Source organism: Lithobates pipiens, unplaced genomic scaffold (genome assembly GCF_037356315.1).
Source record: "Lithobates pipiens isolate NorthernLeopardFrog02 unplaced genomic scaffold, aLitPip1_a1.2 Scaffold_19, whole genome shotgun sequence".
Lineage (NCBI taxonomy): Eukaryota > Metazoa > Chordata > Amphibia > Anura > Ranidae > Lithobates > Lithobates pipiens.
The window spans coordinates 292,129,749-292,147,458 of NW_027507764.1; the positions used below are offsets into that span (position 1 = coordinate 292,129,749).

At 42.0% G+C, this 17,710-nt stretch overlaps 1 protein-coding gene across 2 annotated transcripts in view; it reads right to left on the reverse strand.

Moving 5' to 3' along the window:
- Nucleotides 1–17,710, reverse strand: part of GABBR2 (gamma-aminobutyric acid type B receptor subunit 2) — a 984,619-nt gene that overhangs the window by 450,387 nt on the left and 516,522 nt on the right. For both annotated transcript variants that reach the window (XM_077492007.1, XM_077492008.1), the window contains exons 6-7: nucleotides 6,355–6,543; nucleotides 3,554–3,790 (exon numbers count right to left, since the gene is read on the reverse strand). In XM_077492007.1, the coding sequence (XP_077348133.1) occupies nucleotides 3,554–3,790; nucleotides 6,355–6,543 (426 nt within the window). The remainder of the gene's footprint in view (nucleotides 1–3,553; nucleotides 3,791–6,354; nucleotides 6,544–17,710) is intronic.

A 17,710-nucleotide genomic window follows, 5' to 3' on the forward strand; every position in this document is an offset into this window, starting at 1 on the left:
AAAAATTAAAATAAGGCATTATTTATGTCGGATCTTTTGTTTTTTCGGATTCTGCACTTTCGTTATTGTTTGTTAAAATGGTAATGAAAATACCTGAAATTTGGACGAAAATTTATTTGGACGAAAACGAATGCACATGTCTAATAAATAGCTCAATTTCAGTTTTTGCATATGACACAAAAATAAGCAGGGCAATAACTTAACATCAGCATAGAGAAATTTTACAGGAAGACTTGCATACATTAATGGGGTGGGCAACAACATGGCAAATGAGGTTTAATGTTGACAGATGTAAAGTAATGCACTTGAGGGCTAAAAACGAATCGCACAATACTCACTAGGGGGAGGACCTTTGGGGGAATCAAGGATGGAGAAATATCTGGGGGTCCTAGTAGAAGGCAGACTGAGCAATAGCATGCAATGTCAAGCCAGCAGAACATTATCATGCATAAGAAAAAAAATGTACTCCAGAGATAAAACTCTAATCCTGACAGTTTTGGTCACCAGTCCTCAGAAAGGATGTACTGGAGCTGGAGAGAGTCCAGAGAAGGGCAACAAAATGAATAAGGGGACTGGAGAACTTTAATTACAGGAAACGATTACAAGCACTAAATGTATTCTCCCTGGAAAAAAGATGCTTGAGAAGAGATATGATAGCAATATACAAATACCTCAATGGTGATCCCAGCATAGGAAAAAAACGATTCTGTCTCAAGGAGTGTAAGAGGACATGGGGCCACACAATGAAATTGGAGGAGAAGTGGTTTAACCTTAAGCTGCATAGGGGGTTTTTCACTGTCAGGGTGGGAAGGATGTGGAACTCTTCCACAATTGGTAGTGTCAGCGGGGAGTATTGATATTTTTAAAAGACTATTGGACGTGCATTTTAGTAACCACAACATACAGGGATATGTGAAATTATCATTGACACTGACACACATACACCTACACAGGTTGAACTGGTTGGACAATTGTCTTTATTCAACCTTACCTACTGTGTAACTATATACATATTTTATATATATATATATATATATATATATATATATATATATATATATATATTCAGCTTATTACTGGCAACTTGTAAGGTTACAAATGTCTGGTTTACACCATATTTTTTTATTTGATCCTAGGAACTTCATAAGCAGTATGACAAAATAGCTAATAAACAAATTTCTGCAAAATATATATATATATGTTTTGAAGGACAAGAAGCTGCAAAGTGGCTGTCAAATAAATTAATGTCAAAATTAGCAAAGAGTCTCTTTATACTAGAGTCAGGTCTGCCACAAGGCACACATAAAATTGAAGTGCATGGAACATTTCCGAAAGAAAAATCTCCCTGAGGAATGTTATAGATTCATCTCATTAAAGTGACTCCCTTGGCATTCTGACTGTTACATCTATAATCATACAATTCTTATGTTTTAGTTACATAGAAATAAGCAGTGCAAGGTGATGTCCTGCCTAAAGTATCTGTGCTATTATGAATAATTTGCAATCCAATTGTAATGCATCAAATACAAATTTGCCATTCAGAAAATACATTTAAATAACCTGCGCAATGGTCCTGATGAAGCAGAATCGTTTTTATTTTTCTTCGGTTAAAACTGATTCATGTTTTTGGAATATTTAAAAAATATTTATTTAACATTTTTAAAGTGCCCATAAAGGTGCAGTTTGCTAAGCAGAACAGGCATACAGTACTTTGTCAATGTTTTACTTTGTATGGGCAACACCACAGATTAGATCACCAAATGTTTTATTTTTTTAGCCTTGACTGTAATGGGAACAGGTAAGAAGCACTATTTGTACTACTTGTGCTTCCTAATAGGAGAATTTTACCCTAATTCTGTTATAGTTGTTACTCAGAAAGGAAGTGAGGGTAAGTATCTCCAACTGGGTCACACACAGCAATAAACTTTTTTTTTTGTATAGTAGGAAAGTCTCAGGTTTTATAGCTGTGTGTGTCCTTTTTGGAAAGACTTCCCTTTCACTTTCTGCCCCATTCAATAAAATGAGTGAATGGGGGAGTCCTTTGCACCCAGTATGCCACACTCAAAGTGATTTCAAGGAAATTATATAATTGGATGTATCTGACAGCTCCAAGTTTATTCTGCGTTTCTAGTATATTTCTAGTATACATAGATCTTATAAAAATGGAAGTGTATATAATTACTTATCGATATAACATTGTGGATGTTTGTAGGGCCACTGTTAGAAATCACAGAGCCTCATACAGCCTACCTGACAGGGCCCCCCTTTCCTTTTCTTTTACATTCCTTTAGCAGCCATGTTAGAGGGCCTTTGATGAAATAGCAGGGGTCTAAACAGACCCCTCAACATCTCACATTCAAGAAAGAAAGCGACTGAGGACAGAGATTCTCCAGTCCCTTTCTCTGCAGCCTCAGCTGCATTGGGCAGTTAATGAATGGGAAGTGCTCTGGGGCTCCCTGTTCACTCACAAACAGAAGCATAGTAAATGCAATTTACTACGCTTCAGTGATAAAGGGACATAGTGAGTGCTCGCTGCCAATCACTCACTGTATTAATTCAACAAAGGAAGGGGCTAATAAATAGGACATATTTACCACACACCCCCACTCTTCATCGTAAAAAATCCCCCTGCGTGCCCTCAGCAGTTGCTGGCGAAAGAGGATAGGATGGAAGCTGGCTATGCTGCAAGCAAGGGAGGCACACAGGAAGGTCCAGACAGCGGGGGGTTTGGGTGCTGAAGGGACACAGATACCTGTCCCCCTGCAGTGCATCAGAGGGTAGGAAAAGAAGGAGAAGCCGGCAGAGCTGCTGGGGGAGCCACAAGAGTTGTCAATAAGGCAGTATAGCCCCCGGTCCTGTTCTGCAGGTGCCTGGGCCCCCCTTTTGAACTAATGGGGCTTGGGCCCAGTACAGGAGGGCTGGCTGTACTGCCTTATCAGCAGCCATAGATATTTGTTATACTGCTGGAGCCAAGTTAATTGCCATGTGGATTGCATAAATTGCTATTTCACCACTCGTAACTGGGGGGCCATCTAATTCCAGTAAGCCCCCCTCTTGTTGCACTGAGGTGCCCTGCATTTTTTAAAGGCTTTTGGGATCCCCTTTTGTTCCCCTTTGGTGTATTCAGAGAAGATCACTGTCCTCTTGGCTCTTCATTAGGACTCGTATGCATTATAGTGCTTTTTATACACATTTTTTTATACACATTGTTTTCATATACAGTATACAGTATTTGGTTTGGATTCGTGCAATTTAATGTGCTCACATTAACAGTGACATATATGTTCACTATTTTTGCACTTGTATTATCCACTTGCATGAAATTTTTTAACAATGTACTCTTGTATCTCATGTGTGGATGAATATAAACAGGGATTTTCTATTTTTTAAATGATTGGATAATCAAAGTTTATTTCCATATACTTTATTGTGTAAACATTCTGAAATCCTTTAGTAAATCAGCCTCAAACTGTTGAATATAGAACTACAATATTACTTTTGTTAAGCTCAGAAAAAAACAAGACAGTAAAAGGATTAATGTTTATATACTTACAGTTACACCGAAGAAATTTGTTTCATTCATTGCATCAAGGAAGATTTTCCCAAGCTTGTGATTTGTATAGTTGAAATCTTGAATGCTCAGATGCTTGTTGGTAGCATTAAGGTATTCCATTGCTCGGTGAAGTGTTTTCGCTATTACCCATATTCCATCATAGGCATAACCATGAAATTTGCTGGGTTCCACATCTGATCGCTTTTCATTGTATTCTTTTTCATATTGCTGAGGGGTCTAAAAGTGCATATACACGTCACATAAGCATTCAATCCTTTTTTCTGTTACAAATGTAATACAAAATTTTTTTTCTCTAGATGCCCATTAAAAAAAAACAACCCTTTGCTTAAAAAAAAAAGCTTAATTAAACAAGCTGAAGTTAGAAGCTGTTTGGCTACCATGCACAGCTGCACCATAATATGCACTCTCAAGTTTTATTAAATAAACCCCATTGTGTTTGTCTATAGTTGTGACTTAGATGAAGATCAGATGATATTTTAGGGTCAATAACTGCAGAAAAAACTGTTAATACCAAGGGTTTCCATACTTTTCCAAGGGATTCCCATACGTTTTCCTTGCCACTGTATATGATGCAGTCTGTCATTAGATTTAAGAAACCTGTCTTTTTTTTTTTAATCCACTCTGTGACTTTTGCTGATGATACTGCTGATGTGTTGCAACATCCATCTTTCCATTCAAAAGTTGCAGTTAGAGGATTGCGGCAAACCATTTCACACTGACATGGGTGCTTACAATGATCACTTTTTATTCATTTATTTAAAATCTTTATCTCAAAAGGATAACGAAAAGCTGTTTCTGCAACTTATTGATAAGTGTTACCTGGAGTTAGCCTTTTGTATGTTAGTCACTTGTGTAAAGTCCATCTAAATCTGCTAGGCAATGTAACAATGCCCTTCTACATAGTTCTGCTGTCCAAGGATTCCATTTCATTGGGTTTAAATACAATTTAATTTAATTCTTTCACAAGACTGAAAAACTTAATTTAAGTGCATGGGGAAATAAAACATACGCAGCGGTTACTTTCAGTGCCAAAATGGTTTGTACATGAAAACATAAAGAGCTGAGCTACTGTATATTTATATATACCTCAAACGTTTCAGTGGAACAGTGTTTGTCAGGGTCTGGATCTGAACCATGGGATCTCTGTAGTATCTGGCTGTAGAGCTTCTCGCTGTGCCACCTAAGATACTGGACAATGCTCTGCCTGATCCCTTGGACAACTTTGTCTTGTATATTATTTCTAGTGAACCTTTGAACTCTTTGCTCTTATAATCTGCCTGAATTATGCAATGTTCCTGCACTTCCTGTTTGCCAGTTTATTGTGATCTCCCCAGCCAATATCTTGCTCCTTTGTTTACTTGCTGCTGTCCTTATTACTACCACTCGTTATCGGCTTTGGTTTGTTCATCTACTACGCTTCTGTCTGATTCATCTAAGCTACTACTCGTTACTAACCTTTAGCTTGTTCATTGACTACGCTTCTGCTTATACCTTATCTACGTCATCCCCTACTTGACTCCTACTTGCTTTCTTGCTGCTGGGGCAATTCTGTGGGCCACAACCTGGGATTAGCACAAAGTGAAATATAATCTCCACCATCAGGAGCTCTTGTAAAAAACAGCCAATATTTAGACCCCATGCCTCTGCTGAGTTTTCATCATCCACTAGTGGATTTATTTTTGTATTAATCCAGCTGACTACTTGTGAAACTGCTACAACCAATGATCTCCAAGCCTGATTCCAGACCGTGACAGTATTGCATTATGTTAGCCATTGAGGAACACTAACTTTGAGGTTTCAGTGATGCCCTTTAGTAAATAACTTAAGTTATTTACTTCTGAACGATGGACTTCTGAATGAACGGAATTTGCCACACATGAACGGACTAAGTCTGTTCGAAAGTCTGTTCATTTTGAATGGGATGACATAAGATGGGACTAAAAAAGGAAGTTCAATAGCCAATAGCCAGTAGCTTCCCTTGCATCATATTTGGTCTGTTGGACAAGCATACAGACAAACATTTTTCCCCATAGGAATTGAGTCCGTTGAACAGATTTGAAACGTTCTATTTCTAGGTCTGTCGGATTTTTATAATGATAAACGATCGGATTAGCCCACACACGATCGGATTGTCCGACGGACTGATCCCATCGGACCTAGTCTGCCGGAAAGTTTGGTCGTGTGTACGCGGCATTAGTCTTACATTAGGGAACCAATATGTAACGAAGCAAAAAGGAATAGGACCGAACTTAAATTTTCTTTTAAATTGGTTATAATTCAGTTGCCAATATCTCTGGCTCTCCTGCCTATTTTGCCATGTAGTTGTGGAAAACCAAGCAGTTGGCTGAAATTTAAAATATTAAAATGATCAGCTTCACATTCATAATACCTTTACATGTTATTACTGTTAAGCCCCATACACACTATCAGTTTTTCTGCTGAGTTTTTCCTCCTAAGGTTTGACCTCATATTATATGGTTTTGGTAAATCTGAAGGAAAAACTCAGCAGAAAAACTGATAATGTTTATGGGGCTTTAGAATAATTCCCATATTATATATCTTTATAGCTTGTATTCTTTAGTTACATTGTCTGATGCTATGACAACTACCATAATTAATATTATGTTATAGCTATGGTGTATATTGGGTTCACATTTAAAGTTAAAATGTTTATTCTTGCCAATGTGTGTCCTCATCTGCTCTCAATTTAGGTTAATCTATATAATCCATAACATAAAAAAAAATAAAAAATCTTATTTGAAACTGTAAAATTTTCTTACCCGTCCTGATATTGTTTTGATTTGCTTTGTGCTGAGAGGTTCAAAATCCACTCCAATATATCCTTCCATTGCAGTGAGCAGGTTTTTACTGAAACAGGTGGAAGAATTGGCCTGTTGCCACCATAGTGCTTGATACCAGCCAGGGATGATCCACTGATATTTGCTGCCGTACATCTCTTCATCATAAGCCTAAAAATAAATTAATTACATGATAACTGCTAAAGCATAGTCAGTGGTTTATTCTCCATGGTTGCAGCATGTCAGACACACGGGCACAGAGGGTTGGAGCCCACTGTGTTCTCACACACTGCACAACAACAAGTGTGGGGATTAAACTATATAACAGTATTCTGTGCCTGTGCTGCAGCCATGTACAGCAACATAGACTGGTTATAGGTTCACATTGTGTCATCTCCTACTGTCCGGGCAAGGGTTAATAGAGATGCAAGTGACAGTTAGAGGTATCTTCTATACTCTTGTTGTGTGCGGGTCAGCAGTGAGCATCAGTCAGGAACTGGACATCTCTAATTAACAATGATCCTTTAAACCATAGCCAATATTTAGTGCAGTGAAAATCAAGGCCTTTTTATGTGGGGCAGCAGTACCCAACTTATGAGTTTGCACTCAGACCCACTGATTTCAGAAAATGCCCCCTGCGCATAGTATAGTAAAAATAGCTCCTGTATAGCGCCTGTAAAGCGTCTGTAAAGAACCTCTCCTGTGTCTCCAGTGTGAAACCCCTGAGGGAGCTCGGGCTTTCACACTGGAGTGGTGTGGTGCTGGAGCGGTGCACTTGCAGGACGGTCAAAAAAGTCCTGCAAGCCGCATATTTGCGGCACTATAGGAGTGGTGTATTCACCGCCCCTAAAGTGCCCCTTCCCATCGAAAACAATAGGTCAGCGCCGCAAACCCGCTGGCAAATTGCTGCAGCGGTGCTTTGGGAGCGGTTTTAACCCTTTTTTGGCCGCTAACGGGGGGTAAAACCACTCGCTAACGGCTGAATAGCGCTGGTAAAAGGACGGTAAAGCGCTGCTAAAAATAGCGCCACTTTACCGCCGGCGTCCACTCTCCTCAGTGTGAAAGTAGCCTTAATTTAGGTTTATGACACATGTAAAAACTGAACTGAGAAAGCAACACTACAGAACCCAAAAACTACAGAAACCAATTCAATTGCATCTTTTACTGATCGAAACACAGTTATAAAACATATCAAATGTATAGTGTTTCTTCATAAATTTACATTTAAAAAAATAAAAAATTCTGCTACATTTCTTTAGTAAAATGTCAGACTGTACACACAGATAACACTGCATGACTAAATGCTTGTCACACAAGGCAGACAATGACTGATCAGGGGAGGCACATTGATGACAACTGCCTATCTGCCTGGTAAGGTCTGGGCAGGAAGGCAGAAGGTAAATTTGACATCTGCTGGATAACACAGTAATACCATGTAGTATCTCTGACACAATCAGCAGCACAGTTCTCTTTTGTAATATGATCTGGGGGAGAAGGGAGGGCTGGCTGTTCAATACTACTATGTTTACACACGTGTTTGAGCCACTTCAACTGGCACATTTAATGCTGGCTGTGATCTGACCTCATTAATGATAGCTCAATCACAAATATAAACAACACTTCAGACAACTGCATCTGATAACCTGCCTATTATTTTACAATGGTGCCATATTAAGGTGGTTAAAGTGGAACTACACTGCATCTGAGCACCACAAAGCAAAAACCTTATTTAATTCATTTTTAGTATTCTTAACAAACTCAGTCATTCATTTATGTCTCAATGCTTTATTTTGCTGAGAAATCACTTTTAAAAACACGCCCTAGCATTTCTGACCGTGGTCCTCTTGCGGAGGGTAGATGATTTATGTGGCATTTGTTTTCTGAAATCCATCTGCCCTTAGCTCGGGCATGCATGCAGGAGGATGTGCTTAGCTGAGAAAACCCCTCCTGAAGACTCCTGGGATTTTTTACATAATTTGCCTTAGCCAGGAAACCAGGAAGTAACTGAAGAAATGTAAAAATAAGCTTAAAGAGTAACTCCACTTTTGTTGAGAAAAAAAAACATTCCCCTCTGTGTGATCTATGTACATTGCAAGGATTTTAAGAATTTTTTTTGCAGATTTGTTCCTGTGTGTTTTTCTGTGTCCATGAGGGAAAGTTATTCTAATGAGAGTGGATTCACAATTATTAATCAGCTGTGCACCTGCAGGGCACTAATGAGGAAAGCTGCTGGGCCTGCAACCCTTTAGACGTGATTTCCTATTGGGAGTATCTCACCAAAAATTTCATTTTTGTTGCAGGGGATACCTGAAAACTGACTTGTGTCTTAGACCCCTTTCACACTGAGGTGGTTTTCAGGCATTTTAGCGCTAGAAATAGTGCCTTTAAAGCACCTGAAAAACACCTCCAATTAATTTCACACTGGGGCTGTGTGATTGCAGAACATTAGGAAAAGTTCTGCAAGCAGCATCTTTGGGGTGGTTTAGAAGTGCTGTATAGAGCACTTCCAAAACGCCATGCCCATTGAAATTAATGGGTAGCGCTTCCAAAGCGCCTGAAAAGTGATTCGGAAGAGCCGCAACATGCACGCTTTTAGCCCCTTCTTTGCTGTTAAAAGCGACCCGCTAGTGGCTGAAAGCACTGCTTAAACAGCGCTAAAGTGCCACTAAAACTAGCAGCTCTTTACAGCTAACGCGGCCGTGGCCCCAGTGTGAAAGGGTTCTTAGGAAAAGTAATTTTTAATAACATTCGAATACAATATGATTAGTGTAGCAATTGTATACACTATATTATTTTTTCTTTATTTGCTATTTTTTTCCCAACGAAAGTGGATTTACCCTTTAAAACAAGTAAATATGATATACTTTCCTATCTATTTACTAATGCTGGTAGCATAAGGATTAAAAATAATTGATGTAGCTTGACAGAGTGAAGTTCCACTTTTTTCACTTTATTTGTAGAACTACAAGCATTTGCCTTGCCTGTTAATATTTTACCAGATACTACCTATATCAGCCAATGCGGAATAACCCCTCAGATAAGAATGCCTAAAATATGGGGACACAATATATCCCTCAAATGTCCCAAATTTTTACATAATCATACTGTGTATAAATAAATAAAACAGGGCATGTGGAAAACGGCATCCATAGGGGCGTACGGGCGCTGCACCCCCCCCCCCCACCCCCTTGAGCAGTCACAAAAAAAAAGACTCTTAAAAAAAAAAAGTGGACAAAAAAATGTCCTAATAAGTGCACTGTGTTCGGGGGCCTGATACAGTGATGCACTATGGGAAGCAGCACGTCTATGCAATCACGAGATTGCAGAAGAGGCGCTTCATTTGCAGGCTTTTGACCTGCTCTGTGGTGGAGTCCTTCGTGCTGGGCAACTTCCGCCCGTAGTATCACTACGGCGGGGTGCTTGGTTCTCCTAGTTATGATGTCACTTCCGGAGAGGAGGTGTCCTGGCCCGCACTGTGACCCGCTGACCGGCCGACCCACCAGATGCTGCTGCTTCTGAGTAAATCTCCCCCCAGTGATCTCCTGCACACTCTCTCTGTACCCTTCATCTCACCTGATTTGTAATGTTGAGCTATACACCCTGATCTGTAATGTTGCGCTATATACCCTGATCTGTAATGCTGAGCTATATACTCTGACCTGTGAGGCTGAGCTGTATCCTCTGTCCTGTGATGCTGAGCTGTATACTTCTGACACAATGAGTGGAATCAAGTGGAATACAGGTGACGGAGTGGGTGGATTCTATAAGGGGTGGGGTTACGCGAAGTGGGAGTGGTCAAAAAGGAAGGGCGGGGTCTGGCGCCCCATCCTAAAATTTCCCCAACCACCACTAGTGGAAAATATACAGTAGATAGGGATGGTATTAGCAATCTACTGAAATATTTAATGAAATCACAATCAGGCAGATCTACTTTGTCATAGACAATTCTCAGCTACAAGTTCCTTCCATGGAGATGGTCAGAACTGCTCTGAGGCTCCCAACTCCTCTGATGAAGAAGGGTCCAGCCTTCAAAACATGTTGGATTTTTGGTGGGAGCATGTGCAAAGGTAACATTTACATTTGGTTATCTGTCTTCGGGTGCGAGCCTCAGACAGTATACATTTTATGTGTATCTCTTTAAATGTTTGCTTGATTTAAGTATTATTTGGTAAAAAATATTCACAGAAGTGATGTGAACTGGCTGGCTGGGGGGTGATCCAGCGTGTGGGGACATTATTTTCATCGGGATTTGAACAGCTTGAGGAACTCTGCATTAGGCATACAGGTTTCATTTCAGTGCTGACAAGGATGACCAGAAGCTCTGAGGGCAATACATCTACACAGGGCTTTTTTTCTTAGCCCTTGTACACACGGTTGGAGAATCCATCGGGATGTGTCCTATCGGACCGTGTTGTCGGATAATCCGACTGTGTGTGGTATGCATTGGACTGATTCCAACTGAATATCCGTCGGACCCAATTTTCCAACATGTTGGAAATATTTCCCGACCAACTGGTTCGATCGGACATACTCCGATCATATGTAGAGAATTTTTATTGGACCAAGTGCCACGCATGCTCAGATCAAATTCCTACATCAAAGCTATTGGCTACTAGCCTGAACGTAGTCCCATCGTAACGAAATTACGTCATCGCGTTCTGAATGATCGGATTTTTCGACAACTTAGTCCGACCGTGTGTATGCAACAGTTTCGGACAAGATCCGACGGACAAAATCCGACGGACAAAATCCGACGGATTTGATTGTCAAAATCTCCGACCGTGTGTACAGGGGCTTAGAGAAAAGGTGCAGGAACTTACCCTCTCTGTCCAATTCTCCGCCCCAACCACACCCAAACCCCACCCCCAGCCAAGCCATCCTTAGAGGCCAAACCATCCATATCAGTGCCAACTCATCAGTTCCAACTCATCAGTGCCCATCAGTGCCCATCAGTGAAGGAAAAAACAAAATTGTATAACCGAAAAGAAGAAAAACTTTTATTTTTTCAAAAATTTTAGTCTTTTTTAGTTTGTTTAGCAAAAAATAAAACCCCAGTGGTGATGAAACACCACCAAAAGAAAGCTGTGGGAAGAAAATGATAAAAATTTAGTTTGGGTGCAGTGTTGCATGACCTCGTAATTGTCATTTAAAGTGCAACAGCAATGAAAGCTAAAAATTGTCCTGGGCAGGAAGGGCCAAAAGTGCCCGGTATTGAAATGGTTAATCACGGGTGCACCCATGTCATTGGATTTGCAGAGTATTATGTTTTTTTTTAAGGGTAATCTAAAGCCGTTTGCCTTTAGGTGTTCTTTCTTAAAGTTGAAACTCTGCAAGTCCTATCTGAACATGCAGACAGGGAGGGGGATCTCCATGTTCCCCTAGGTGTCTGTAAATGTACTATTTTTCTGACAAAGAAATTCTGTTAACTAATACCTAAATCCAAGAGAAATGGTATGTATGCCAACTAGTGTTTGATGTGATGGCTGCATTTGTTTTCTCTTTTCAGCTTTTTTTTCCCTTTATTTTTACCTAGTAATTCTGGACATAACGGACGTGTCCTAAGGCGCTCAAACTTACACAAGCCACTGTATCTTTGGAGGAAGCTATGGTTGTCACTAGGCTGTTCTCTGGGGGGGGGGGGGGGGTTAGTATATAGATGTGTATAGTGTATAGAAGATTGCTTGGAAGGAAGAAAATGTTTGTTATTACAGTCCAACTCACAGGACGTTACAAGGACACTGAAGTTCTTGGAAGATCAACAGGTGTTTTCTGTTCTTGCTAAAAATGTTCTTGCTTGAATAAAGAAAACTAGGGCAGTCACCACATCTAAGGACTGATGAGCTGCAATATATGTCATTTTTGTTTACAATTATAAATATCTTTTGAACCAAATTTCCCATTTCATTTGATGTACAAGGGAAAATAAAAATATAAATAAGAAGGAAGGCTGCTAATAATAAATCAAAGTATATTGCACATCTTTTTTGTGTATTTTCATAAAAAGTAAAAGGAGCACTTCATTAATGGCATTAATAACAGAGGAAGTGATAACCTTGGCCAGTTTTTTTTAAACTGTTCATTACTAATGAAAGGTAAATAACTGTCACAAATAGAAATGTGTGGCAATATTTTTATCACTTAACTGAATATCACTACAAATTTGTGCATACAGACTTTTCCTGTAGCATAATCTTATAGTAATTGCTATATTTAAAATGGTAGTACAGTATTTACCAAATATTTTCCATCATACTATGTAATTTTTGCTATGATTATGCTGTAATTAATTCAAGATGCTTTTAGTGTCAGGTGGGAATTTTAGGATCTCTGCAGCATGTTTGTCTTGTTGCCAACTAGATGTGCATAATCAAAGGTACCTATAATAAGAATATAACTGCTGCAAGCCAAGACCAATGCAAGTTGGAGCTTTGATCATATAAATGTCATTGTTTTCTCACATGATAAGTAATTTGTTATACAGTTTGTAGACCCCGGTGGTACAGGCTTACGCTCAAACTGTGAATAAATATTTCCCATAAGAATCACAATCAGAATACAAATTGAATATTTTCATGCAAGTGAAAATGGGTTCTTAAGCTATTCTATAGGCGTGAAATGCTTTGGAATCAAAAGATAGTAATGTACAGTACAGTAAAACTTGGATTGAGAGTAACTTGGTTTGAGAACGTTTTGCAAGACAAGCAACATTTTATTTTATAAATTTTGACTTAATAAACAAGCGATTTATTGATATATTTGTACTCGGAGTCAATCCGTGGATAGTAAGGAAAGGAACAAAGAGCAACAAAGAACAAAGACCTGAAGTGTGCCAGGGTCACGTGGTCAGTATTCCTAAAAGGGGGCATACCCAAGTATCAAAATGTAAAGAATGAAATGAAGAAAAAAAGGGAATGGGTGGGTGGGACACGAAAGCCAGCGTCCACGAGAGGAGGAGGCAGAGGAGGGCAAGCTTTATGCAGCCCGACTCATGACTCCTCCTACAAACACAGGCTGACCTGCGGTCAGCCTTACACTTGTACTCGGAGTCAATCCGTGGATAGTAAGGAAAGGAACAAAGAGCAACAAAGAACAAAGACCCTAAGTGTGCCAGGGTCACATGGCCAGTATGCCTAAACGGGGGCAAAAATGACACAGTAGGATGAAAGCATAACAACCAGATTACACAGTGAAATACTGTATAACTTGGTGTGGTGGCAATGAGGTATGACTTTAGCTGCAGAAAAGGAAGCGCTAGGAAAGGCAGTAAAGGACTGCCCAAGGTTTGACAAATGTAACACTAACAAGCTGGTATAAAACCAACACCAAGCACCACACCTAGCCAGGCCCCAAGAACCTGATAATCATGCTGCCCCCGAATGTTGCGCCTTGCGAGCATGCAGATGTGATAGAATGGGCCGGGGTGCCCACGAGTAAATTGACCAAAGTAAGTGAGACCCTGGGCCAGAAGCATCCCCCCGGCTTAAGACACCACAAAAGCCAGCTATGACACAGTCTTGCACCCCAAGCTGGTGACCAAAGCAAAAGGAGACCTGAGAGTATGCCAAACATCACGAAAAACAAGACCCATGATGGAAAATTAGCTGAGCACAACAGAGAGTCAACTCCGCTGGAACCCTGGACAGCTTCAAACTAAGGTACAGAAAATAAAACAACCTGACGGGTCATTCAGCATGAAATGCTGAGACTTAACTCGATACGCCCTGAAAGTGCTGTGGGCCGATACAAACCGGAGAAAAAAAAAAAAACACAGAAAAGCCAAAACAGGAACTGGATATTAACCAGCAGGACTGGAAACCTAGACTGGAAGCCTAGAAAATATGCCAAGCAGTGTTGTGAACCTACCTGGTATGTAAAACAAAACCTACTGATCAAAGCTGCTACGTCAGCCAAAAGGAAAATCAATCTACCACAAACATGGCACTGAAGAGAAAGTACGACGCTGGTACCTGCATCCGAGACCCGAGCTTACCAATACAGGCCCGGCCCCAGGATCCACTAAAGCCCCTGAGCCAGTAAAAGCTGCGGAGCAGCAATAGGCTGACTAACCAATCGCTCCATACCTTGCACAACTCCCGGCCAGACGCAGCAAGGAAATTAAAGATAGTGTGGACTGATCCCCAACAGGAGAGGAACGCAACTAGCAAGAGAACCGTGAGCTGACAAATAAAAACCTGTGACAAGAAAGTAACCTGCGAGAACGAATCGAGACTGGACGAGAAACATGAGTATGACACTGTGAGCTGACAATCGTGAGCAGCATAAGAAACAAGGCTGCAAGAAAACACGACCTGCCTAGGGAACGCAGGTTGCACGAGAACGTGAAATGATGAACCACGAGAGAAAACCCAGGGGGGACACGAGAGAAAACCCAGGGGGGACACGAGAGAAACCCTGGGGGACACAAAAGAAACCCTGGGGGACATGAAAGAAAACCTGGGGGACACGAAAGTAAACCTGGGGGACATGAAAGAAAACCTGGGGGACACGAAAGAAAACCTGGGGGACACGAAAGAAAACCTGGGGGACCAGGCGGATGACCCCTTCCTCCCCGGCAGAAGCAGGCGACCCGAACCTCCCCCCGGTGGAAACACCGGGAGAAGGATGCGGGTGGGAGAAGCATCACCCCTGCAGCCACCAGGTGGACTAACTCTTCCCACGGACAGACTTCCCATCCCCCAGCAGGCGATCAAACCCACCCCCTGCCCCCGGCATGACTACCAGGAGAAGGAGGCAGGCAGGAGAGGCGGATGAACCCCCCTTCCCCAGCAAGCAGGCAGGAGAAAATGACCCCCAGGTGGCTGAAACCCCCCACAGAACCCGGGAGAAGTGGAGTGGCGCTGGCGTGACGAAACATCCCCCCTCCCCCAGCATGAACACTGGGAGAGAAGGCAGGGGGCAGCTGGAACAACCCTGGGAGAGAGGGGTGGACTAACCCCCCCACCACACGGCCAGCGATCGACACCTCCCTCCCCTCCCCGGCAGAATCACCAGGAGGAGGCGAGGGGAGAGCCGCAGCCTGACATCTCACTCCCCCCTCCCCCCAGAGGAAGCCTGGATGCAACAAACCTCCTACCCCTCTGGCAGTCGGAGAGGGAGGCGGGCGGGAGAAGGGCTCCCTCGTGGAGCCCGGAGCCGCTAGCGAACCCCCCCTCCCCCGGCAGAACATCACAACGGAAGCCTGGGTGAACAAAACCTCCCTACCCCCTCCCCTCCGGCAGAGGCAGCTGGAGAGGGAGGTGGGTGGGAGAAGGGCTCCCTCGTGGAGACCGGAGCCACCAGCAATCCCTCCCCCCCCCACAGAAACTCAACCGGAAGCCTGGGAACAAACCTCCCTCCCCCTCCCCTCCGGCAGAGGCAGTCGGCGAGGGAGGCGGGCGGGAGAAGGGCCCCCTCGCAGAGACCAGAGCCACCAGCAAACCCGTGTTCCCTCCCCCCTGCAGAATCACACGGGAGAAGCCTCCCGGAAGTGACGTTGGCACGAAATCCAGCGTCCACGAGAGGAGGAGGCAGAGGAGGGCAGGCTTTATGCAGCCCGACTCCTGACTCCTCCTACAAACACAGGCTGACCTGCGGTCAGCCTTACACAAGTAGTGTCATGTCACAACTGAGTATAAAAGTGAGGAGAGGTGCCTCTAACTGTAGAAAAATGGTTGATGATTAATACAGGCACATCTAAGTATGCAGTCATCTGGCTAAAGCTGTCCCCATAGACCATCCTTCACACCTCCATTGACATCATCCCTTCCATGCTGCGCTCTGCGAGTGTTTCAAGCCTCGCTTTCAGATCACTCTACTGCAGCTTAGTCTTCTCGGTCATGATTTCAGACTGACAGCGCTGAGAGACGGTGGTGGGGAGGATGGTCTAAGTGGACAGCTTTACCCCGGATGCCTGCATACTTAGATGTGCCTATTTTAATCATCAACCAGGTGAGCTGCTAAATGTTGTACCTTCATTAAATGTAACCGTAATGCTACACTTAGAGGCGCCTCTCTTCTCTTTTATACTCTGTAGTGCTCCTGCTGGAATTTGTTTCTCCTCCCCTTGTGGAGGCTGCCATTTGTGGATGAACATTTTATGGTTACGCAACCTGGTCACATTGCTATAATTTTTTTTATATTAATTTTATATTATTTTTTTTTTATATAGACTGAAGGACTTAAGAATAAATGGTTGTGGAACGAATCATCTGAATTTCCTTTATCTCTTATGGGGAAATTCGCTTTGATATACAAGTGCTGTGGATTACAAGCAAGTTTCCAGAACAAATTAGGCTTGTAATACAAGGTTTTACTGTATAAAGATCAGGTCGTTGCTCCATGTAGTCATTCAACTGAATGTAGCAGATTGTCTACGAAAGAAAGAGAGTCTCTCTGACTCGCTTTAAAACGCTTCTGGACCAGCCGCCGCAGTTTTACTGAGGCAGGTTGGCTCCTCTGCGTGAAACCACGTAACTGTATGTGTGCTTGCGGGGCCCGGATGGCAGGCGCCCACACACCCGCTACACAGCGGTTGTGCCGATGCTCCTGGCCAGCAGTCGCGATGACCATCAGCCACGAGCGATCGTGAGCAGGAGACACAGAACAGGGATGAGTGTGTGTAAATACACACTTCCCTGTTCTGTTCTGATAGGAGTGACAGATTGTGTGTTCCTATTAGCTATGAACCACGATCTGTCACTTCCTGTAGTTAGTCCCTCCCCCTTCAGTTAGAATCACCTCCCAGGGAACACAGTTAACCCTTTCACCATCCCCTAGTGTTAACCTCTTCACTGACAGTGACTTTTTTTAATCGCATATTTAATTGCACTGATCGCTGTATTAATGCCAGTGGTCCCAAAAATGTGTCAAAATTGTCCGATGTGTCCGCCATAATGTTGCAGTCATGATAAAAATCGCAGATCGCTACCATTACTAGAAAAGAAAATATAATAGAAATTTTATAAATCTATCCCCTATTTTGTAGACGCTATAACTTTTGCGCAAACCAATCAATATACGCTTATTGTGATTTTTTTTTTTACCAAAAATATGTAGAAGAACATATGAGCCTAAACTGAGGAAAAAATTGTTTTTTTATATATTTTTGGGGGATATTTATAGCAAAAAGTAAAAAACAATGCATTTTTTTCAAAATTGACATTCTTTTTTTGTTTATGGTGCAAAAAATATAAACCGCTGAGGTGATCAAATGCCACCAAAAGAAAGCTCTGTTTGTGGGAAAAAGGACACCAATTTTGTTTGGGTACAAAGTCGCACGACCGCACAATTGTCAGTTAAAGCAACACAGTGCCTAATCGCAAAAAGTGCTCTGGTTTGG